The sequence below is a fragment of the Populus alba genome, chromosome 1 (assembly GCF_005239225.2).
Source record: "Populus alba chromosome 1, ASM523922v2, whole genome shotgun sequence".
Lineage (NCBI taxonomy): Eukaryota > Viridiplantae > Streptophyta > Magnoliopsida > Malpighiales > Salicaceae > Populus > Populus alba.
This window is the reverse complement of record NC_133284.1, coordinates 41,099,792-41,109,009: the sequence shown is the minus strand read 5'-3', so window position 1 is coordinate 41,109,009 and position 9,218 is coordinate 41,099,792. Positions and strand designations below refer to the sequence as shown.

The 9,218-nt window shown below is 36.5% G+C and overlaps 1 protein-coding gene across 1 annotated transcript; it reads left to right on the top strand.

Moving 5' to 3' along the window:
* The first annotated feature begins 1,385 nt into the window (after window positions 1–1,385).
* Window positions 1,386–7,711, top strand: LOC118056902 (ABC transporter C family member 3). The gene is made up of 10 exons (XM_035069322.2): window positions 1,386–4,120; window positions 4,319–4,405; window positions 4,495–5,136; window positions 5,251–5,415; window positions 5,645–5,936; window positions 6,044–6,258; window positions 6,338–6,643; window positions 6,764–6,827; window positions 6,931–7,170; window positions 7,253–7,711. Exons 1-10 carry the CDS (start codon window positions 1,712–1,714, stop codon window positions 7,369–7,371), a joined length of 4,539 nt encoding a protein of 1,512 aa, XP_034925213.1. The 5' UTR covers window positions 1,386–1,711; the 3' UTR covers window positions 7,372–7,711.
* Window positions 7,712–9,218: the final 1,507 nt, after the last annotated feature.

Sequence of the window (9,218 nt, the reverse complement as noted above, 5' to 3'; positions counted from 1 at the left end):
GGAAATTAAATGTAAACCCCCATACTCCACCTTATACCAATTATCTTTGACCTATAGTCTTCCCACCACGGGTTAATCAAGATAAATTTCAATGCAAATATGAGCAAAATGGCCTCGTTCAACATTCAGCGTATATAGGTCAACCTTAACAGGTTTGCCTATAGTCGAAGCCATGGCCATGAGGAAACTCTCATCATAAAACACTAGATTATAGCTTAAAATCCTTAACCATACCATTACTCTATTGATTTTTTCTGTGGAAGATATAAACTTTGGTGACCAATTATGTACTGCAAAGTAATGGTCAAAAGGCATCCAAGGCCCTACATTAATTATTTTCGCTCTATCATCTGCAAGATCAAATTTGACGATGAAAAACCATTGCCAACGTCTATAAGCTCAAAACCTCCATTCAATTTCTAGACCCTTTTCAATCTCATTCTTAACTAATAGTAGCCAATGTTCTCACCAATAAGTTTAATGATCAAAGAGTCATACCAAAGGTAACATAACTCTTGAAAGACTGAATCATCAATATAAACTTTGGTAATATATGATTCTCATTATCATGCTCAATACGGACAATCATCAGTAATCAGATTTACCCTTTCTCTCAGAGACGAAGGAGTTTGAATACCTAGTACCTTATCTCTGAAAGAGACTCTATCTTGTTCTAATGAAAATCCAAATCCATTCACTACATCAGGTGATTTTGTGGGAAGCGATCTCACTCCAGCCAAGGTATCTGTAAACTCCACGTTCATTCTCTCCTTACGAGACTCAAGCAAGAGATTTCTCTTAATTCATCAAGTTTAAATTGTGGTTTTAAATACTATCATAAATTGCTTTTCGATAAACATGAAGTAACTAGTAATATTATATTAATTATTTCATAGTATTTATTTTAAAAAAAAATAAATACAAGAGAGGAAAAAAGAAGTAAAATCCATTACCAATAAAAAAGATACTCATTTATTTCTTTTTTATAAAAATAAAATTCAAAAAATAATTTATAAAATACCGCTAATTATTTCTCAAACATCATAAAATATCTCAATGCTCTCCCTGTTTTTTTTTTTTTTTTTTTTCAAAATTTAAAGGAAAAAAAAATGGCAAATGTTGATGGGAGGAGGTACAGTCGAGGGTGGAGAGGCGGTGGTGATGCGTTGCAATGGCTGGCGGGGAGAGTGAAAATTGCAAAGGAGTGAAATTAAATGGAGGGCTGAGATTAGAGTTTAACATCTTCATGATCTTCGTCATCCTCGGTACGTAATCATAACATTACTAAACTTGGTGTTAATGTTTTACATGAACATGACCTGATCAATTCATTGTGAGCAACGATAAATTCATAAATAAATAGTAATAATAATAAGAGAGTTAAACATCTCCAAGGTAACGTTCTTCCTTCCTAGTAAAAGCCGCCAACATTTTCTGTCTCTTCCTTCTCCGACTCCGAGTTCTAAGTCTTGCTCGCCACGTTTCCAATTCTCTCCTTCGTTCTCTCTCCCACTAAACTCCCTTTCAATCTATTTATAGATTTGCAGCCACGGATTTCCCCACTAGCCAAAACGACAAGAAAAAAAGGGTCTTCCTCTCCCCTTTTGTTTATTGGCGAGCGAAGCCCCAAAAACCTCTCAAAACACTAAAACACCTCTCTCTCTCAAAAAAAAAAAAAAAAAAAAAAAAAAACGAAAAACATCTCAAAACGATGCATCTCTTTGATTCGACAAACACTGCTACTGCTCTCCTGACCAATCTTTTAAAGTCTTCTTCCAGCTTAATGGATTCAGCTACTTATTTTCTCCTTAAACCCATTTTCCTACGTGGCTTTGCTGCTTCATTGCACTTTGTTTTGTTACTTGCTCTGTTTGTCTCCTTTGTGTTTAAAAAGCTCAGGGTGGGTGATGGTGATCAAGGTTCTAAAGAGAGGTTTAGCAATAACAAGAGGTTTTTGTTCTACAAACAAACGCTCTTCTGTTCTTCAGGTGTTTCATTGCTTAATCTTGTTCTGTCTTTAGTCAGCTACTTCTATTGGTATACAAATGGTTGGTCTGATGATAAACTAGTGACCCTTTTAGATTTTGTGCTTACTGCACTGTCCTGGGCTGCACTTTCTGTTTATCTTCACACCCAATTCTTCAATTCAGGTGAAACAAAGTTCCCTTTCTGGTTGAGAGTCTGGTGGGCTCTTTTTTTCTCAATTTCTAGTTATTGTCTTGTTGCAGATTTTCTTGTTTATCACAAACATGGGTCCTTTGAGATACAGTATTTAGTATCTGATTTAGTCTCTGTTTTCACTGCCTTTTTTCTCTGTTATGTGGGGTTTTCGAGAAATGAGTGTCAAGATACTCTTCTTGAACAACCCCTTTTGAATGGTGATTCTAGTTCAATTAATGGTTTAGAGTCAAGTAAGTCCAGAGGAGGTGATAGTTTGACCCCTTATGCAAATGCTGGTCTTTTCAGTATTCTTACCTTCTCTTGGATGGGTTCTCTTATTGCTTTTGGCAATAAGAAAACTCTAGACCTTGAAGATGTTCCTCAACTTCATAGTGTTGATAGTGTAGCTGGAGCATTCTCAGTTTTTAAAAATAAGCTTGAGTCAGATAGTGGTGCTGCTAGTAGAGTTACGGCTTTCAAGCTCCTCAAGGCATTGCTCTTGTCTGCTTGGAAAGAAATTCTATTGACAGCTTTGTTGGCAATAATATACACCTCAGCTTCTTATGTTGGTCCTTACCTTATTGATTCTTTTGTTCAATGCCTTGATGGGCGAGGAGAATACAAAAATCAGGGATATATTTTAGCTTCAACCTTTTTTGTTGCCAAGGTTGTAGAGTGCCTCTCACAGAGGCACTGGTTCTTTAGGTTGCAGCAAATTGGAATTAGGCTCCGTGCTGTAGCAACCACGATGATTTACAACAAGGCTTTAACCCTTTCCAGTCAGTCAAAGCAGGGCCAGACTAGTGGGGAAATCATCAACATCATGACGGTTGATGCAGAGAGAATTAGTGATTTTAGTTGGTACATGCATGATCCGTGGTTGGTCATCTTGCAAGTTGGTTTGGCCTTGCTGATACTGTACAAAAATCTGGGGCTTGCAACAGTTTCTACTTTTGTTGCAACAATAGTTGTCATGTTGTTAAACTATCCACTGGGGAGATTGCAAGAGCATTTTCAAGAGAAGTTAATGGAATCAAAAGATAAAAGAATGAAGGCTACCTCTGAGATTTTAAGGAATATGAGGATTCTCAAGTTGCAGGGGTGGGAAATGAAGTTTTTGTCTAAGATTCTTGATCTTAGGCAAGTAGAGACAGGATGGTTGAAGAAATATGTTTATAATTCAGCAATGATCAGTTTTGTCTTCTGGGGGGCTCCTAGCTTGGTGGCTGTGGCCACTTTTGGTACTTGTATGCTTATTGGAATCCCTCTTGAATCAGGGAAGATCTTATCTGCACTTGCAACATTCAGGATTCTTCAAGAGCCAATCTATAATCTTCCTGATACGGTTTCTATGATAGTTCAGACCAAGGTTTCCCTGGACAGAATTGCATCTTTCATTAGTCTTGATGACTTGAAGAATGATGTGTTAGAGAAGCTTCCAAAAGGTAGTTCTGATACAGCAGTTGAGATCGTGGATGGGAATTTCTCTTGGGACGTTTCTTCGCCTAGTGCAACATTGAAAAATATAAACTTCCAAGTGTTCCATGGCATGAGAGTTGCTGTTTGCGGAACAGTTGGTTCAGGCAAGTCAAGCTTACTTTCCTGCATTTTGGGTGAAGTACCCCAGATCTCAGGGACTCTCAAGATATGTGGGACAAAAGCCTACGTTGCCCAGTCACCTTGGATACAGAGTGGCAAGATTGAAGAGAACGTATTGTTTGGTAAGGATATGGACAGAGAGAGATACGAAAGGGTACTGGAGGCATGTTCCCTGAAGAAGGACCTTGAAATTCTGTCATTTGGTGATCAAACAGTTATTGGTGAGAGGGGAATCAACTTAAGCGGTGGACAGAAGCAAAGAATTCAGATAGCACGGGCTCTGTACCAAGACGCTGATATCTATCTTTTCGATGACCCTTTCAGTGCTGTGGATGCTCATACAGGATCTCATTTATTTAAGGTGAAATTTCTCATCTTTCTTAATACAATTGTTTGTAGTGACTGTTAACTTTTGTTTGTAGTTTCTGTGGGAAAACAAATTACTAATCCAACTAGTTAAACCACCCGTTGTTCTGTTTTGCATTTTGATTGTTGCCCTCTTTTTTCCTCTCTTACATAAATTTCTCTTAGAATATATTTGTTTAATTTTGCCTAACAGGAAGCTTTGCTTGGGCTTTTGAATTCGAAAACTGTTATTTACGTTACCCATCAAGTCGAGTTCTTACCTGCTGCTGATCTAATTTTGGTGAGTATGCACATTTCTTTTCTTCATTGCATCTGAATTATCATTTTGCCTGATGGAATATTTTGATTCAACTTGTGCCTTCCGGTTAGGTCATGAAAGATGGAAGGATCACACAAGCTGGAAAATATGATGACATTCTCAATTCAGGATCTGATTTCATGGAACTTGTTGGTGCACACAAGGCAGCTTTATCAGCATTTGATTCCAAACAAGCAGAATCGGCTTCTGAAAATGAAATTTCCGGGAAGGAAAACAGTAGTGGGGATAGGATTCTGCAAAAAGAAGGAAATAAGGATTCTCAAAATGGTAAAGAACATGTGGTAGCTGGGCCAAAAGCACAGCTCATTCAAGAAGAAGAGAGAGAGAAAGGTAGTGTTGGGTTTCCTATCTACTGGAAGTTTATCACAACAGCATATGGTGGAGCTCTTGTGCCCTTCATATTAATGGCACAGATTCTCTTTCAGATCCTTCAAATTGGTAGCAATTATTGGATGGCATGGGCAACTCCTGTGTCAAAGGATATGAAACCTGCTGTCAGTGGATATACTCTAATAATGGTCTATGTATGTCTGGCTATTGGAAGTTCATTTTGCATCCTCGCTAGATCTACACTTCTTGTAACAGCAGGGTACAAAACTGCAACTCTACTCTTTAATAAAATGCATCTGTGCATTTTTCGTGCCCCCATGTCCTTTTTCGACTCAACTCCTAGTGGAAGAATCATTAACAGAGTATGTAATTTCTGTATGTCTTATCAGGTTCTTTAATTTACTGATAAAAATTGACTCAAAAGAAAGATACCAAGTTCACTGGTTTCACTTTATGTACTATTTCTTCTTGTACAGGCTTCTACTGATCAAAGTGCGGTTGAAACACAAATTCCATATCAAGTTGGAGCACTTGCCTTCTCAGCTATTCAACTTCTGGGAATCATTGCAGTTATGTCTCAGGTGGCTTGGCAAGTTTTTATCGTTTTCATCCCTGTCATTGCTGCCTGCATCTGGTATCAGGTGATGTCTCCAGACTCTTTATATGTATCAAGTTCTACCTCAGCGCACACCATTTGTGCGTTTATAATCTCTTAATTGGCCTTTTTCTTTCTCCCATGATTTTGAACGGAAATGAAATTTTATAAGATAAAGTTCAACGGCATGCAAGTAGATGCAGCCACGGCTTCACATCTTTATTATTTAACATTCAGGAACAGAGGGTTTCTAACATGTTTCATAACTCATGCAGCGATATTATATACCTTCAGCAAGAGAACTTTCAAGGTTAGTTGGGGTATGCAAAGCTCCAGTTATCCAACATTTTTCTGAAACAATTTCAGGAGCAGCAACTATCAGGAGCTTTGATCAACAATCAAGATTCCAAGAAACAAATATGATAGTAACAGATGCATATTCTCGGCCCAAATTTCATGCTGCTGCTGCAATGGAATGGCTTTGCTTCCGACTTGATATGTTCTCTTCTATTACGTTTGCTTTCTCTTTGGTTTTCTTAGTCTCTTTCCCAAAGGGAATTGATCCAGGTATATAGTTCATTTCTTGTATATCGTTTTTTTTTCCCTTCCGAGAATTGACGATTAATTGCTAAACCTGAAATAAACCTTCTCCCTTTTCCTTTCTTTTTCTAAAGCCATTGCGGGCTTAGCAGTGACATATGGACTCAACCTGAACATGTTACAAGCTTGGGTAATATGGAATTTATGCAATTGTGAGAACAAAATCATATCAGTAGAGAGAATTCTTCAGTACATGTCCATTCCTAGTGAGCCTCCTCTCATAATAGAAGCAAGCAGGCCAAACCGTTCTTGGCCATCACATGGTGAAGTTGAAATTAATAATCTGCAGGTAATTTTAGCTGCTTTTCTCCAATGATTTCTCCAATTGCTATGTGCTAATTGTTACTAATGATTGAGGTGTTATGCAGGTCCGGTATGCCCCACATATGCCACTTGTTCTGCGTGGTCTCACTTGCACTTTCCCAGGAGGTATGAAAACTGGTATTGTAGGGAGGACAGGCAGTGGCAAATCGACTCTCATACAGACTCTTTTCCGTATTGTTGAACCTGCTGCTGGTCGCATTATGATTGATGATATTGATATCTCATTGATTGGACTGCATGACTTGAGGTCAAGACTGAGCATTATTCCTCAGGATCCAACCATGTTTGAAGGGACTGTACGAAGCAATCTGGACCCCCTTGAAGAGTACTCTGATGAACAGATTTGGGAGGTAAACATAATTATTTACACGTGTATGCATATGTGTGTTCTTAGAATCGATATGCAATGCTTTTAGAAATGGTAATTTAAGGATCCCACACATGCTCACTTGAGTTCTTAATGGTTCTAGGCTCTGGATAAGTGCCAACTTGGAGATGAAGTTAGAAAGAAGGAAAGGAAGTTAGACTCCACAGGTTTGTATTTCTCACTAGTCACTGCTTTTCAATCTTTGTGCATATCTTCTTATAGATGAAAATGACATTTACTTACATTGGAAATGGTCATGTGGTGCTGCAGTGATCGAGAATGGAGAGAACTGGAGTATGGGTCAGAGGCAGCTAGTATGTCTTGGGCGTGTGCTACTGAAGAAAAGTAAGGTGTTGGTCCTTGACGAAGCTACTGCCTCAGTTGACACCTCTACCGATAATCTAATTCAGCAAACTTTAAGGCAGCACTTCTCCGATTGTACTGTTATAACCATCGCACATCGGATAACTTCTGTTCTTGATAGTGACATGGTTTTGCTTTTGAGTAATGGTGAGTAAGGAAACATGATGTGACAGCACGTAGAAGTTCTGGTGATGGTAAAGTTTCTAAAGCATTTGCTATCATGTTGCAGGGCTCATTGAGGAATATGATTCTCCAGCAAGATTGTTAGAGAACAAATCTTCGTCATTTGCACAACTTGTTGCAGAGTACAGAGTCAGGTCAGATACCGGTTTTGAGAGATTTAACTGAACTAAATGATATGGCTGCTGCTGAAATGAATTATCATGTGTTTATGTTCTCTCGATGACGACGACAACTGAGGCATCATCACGACCGCCTGAATCGTGTCCTGTCAGGAACTGTAGTTTCGGTAACCAAGACAGTTATAGTTAGTGTATTTCACGCAAGAAGTTTTGCTTATAATGACATTATATATATATATTGACGTTGTTGTAGTTTGTGAATTGTGAGCTTTACTCTGCTTACAGCAAAGGCTTGCATGTATTCTGGCACTAGTAAAATCAATTTTTGGTGTAGACTTTTCTGCCACCTTGAATCTAAGAGTATACTTGGCTGAAATGCCTCTGAATTTATTGGTAATAGATCATCCAAGCTTTGAAAGAAAAGAAAGGCCAAGTAAATATATAAAAAACCAAGTAAGATATGGTACTAAAAACCTCAATTTTCCTTGTCTCAATTTAGCTCATCATGCAAAATTGTTGTAGCCCCTTCTCCCCAACAGACCACATATGGATGGTTTCTTTGCAGATAATTTCAATAATGACAGCAAAAAACTGGTTCCACACACTGGACCAGATTTGACAGCATTGTGTGTTTCACTTCTTCGAAAGACATAGGGTAAAATTAATTACAATAACCTTGTTAATGTGTTTTAAAGTTGTAAGAATTGTCCAAATATTTGAAAATTCAACAGAAACCCCCCAATTATACCCAAAATGCCTTTAGTTACTATTTAGAAAAAAGATTACTTGAATTAATTTTTTAAAATTAAAGAGATATTAAAAAAGCTCCAAATAAAATTGACTAATATTAAATAGTAAATTTAATATTAAAAAAACCACGTGCAATTCTTAACTATGACTTATTAGAGAGGACGAATCATCAATCAGTGGATTTGGCAGATATACTTGGAATGATCGCTGGGTCGAAAATGTCTTCCATCATCCTATCCTCTTCTCAGCTTTTAGATTGAATCCAAAAAAGAAAGATCAAAAGGTCAAACACGAGCTTAGAAAATCCTCGATTTATCGTCGCTGCCCTGAAACAAGGACCCAGAAACGGACACTTTGAATTCGGATAATCACCCACCCATTCTCCTACAGCCACTTGCTACGGCGTTGAAAGGCTTTTCATTTTACAAAAGCTTCCCTGTAATTTTCAGCCCCCATTTCCCATCCTTATTATTATGGTCGAATATATATATATAAACTTTATTATTTTTAAATGCTCCTTATCAATATAGAAAATACTAGTTAGGTGCCGCTCTATCCTGCGGGCTAACTTTTTATTTTTATAAAAAATATCATAAAAATTTATAATATAATAATATTTATAACATAAATAATAATATTTTTAATATTAATACTATTAATTATAATAAAGATAGTAATATTTATAACACAAATGATACTATTTTTCATATTAATATTTTAAATTACAAGAATATAATTATATTTAGAAACCTAAAACCCAAAAACCTTAGCTTTTGATGAAGGACCTAATAGAATTAGGTCTTGATGCAATAATTATTACCTTTGGGTCATGATGCATGACCTATTTGAATGGTAAAAGTATAAATTATTGTTTTTATTATCATTATTGTCATTAATAAATTTTAAATAAAATATTATTACCACCAAAGAAAAACCATATAGTTGATTTGAAGGATAAAATAAAAAAATAAAAAATAGTATTATTATTATTATTATTATTATTTATGCTATAAATATTATTATTTTTATTATAATTGAAGGTATTAATATTAAAAATAGTATTATTTGTATTATAAATGCTAATATTTCTAGTATAGTTCAAAATATTAATATAAAAAATATTATTATTTGTGATACACAGAT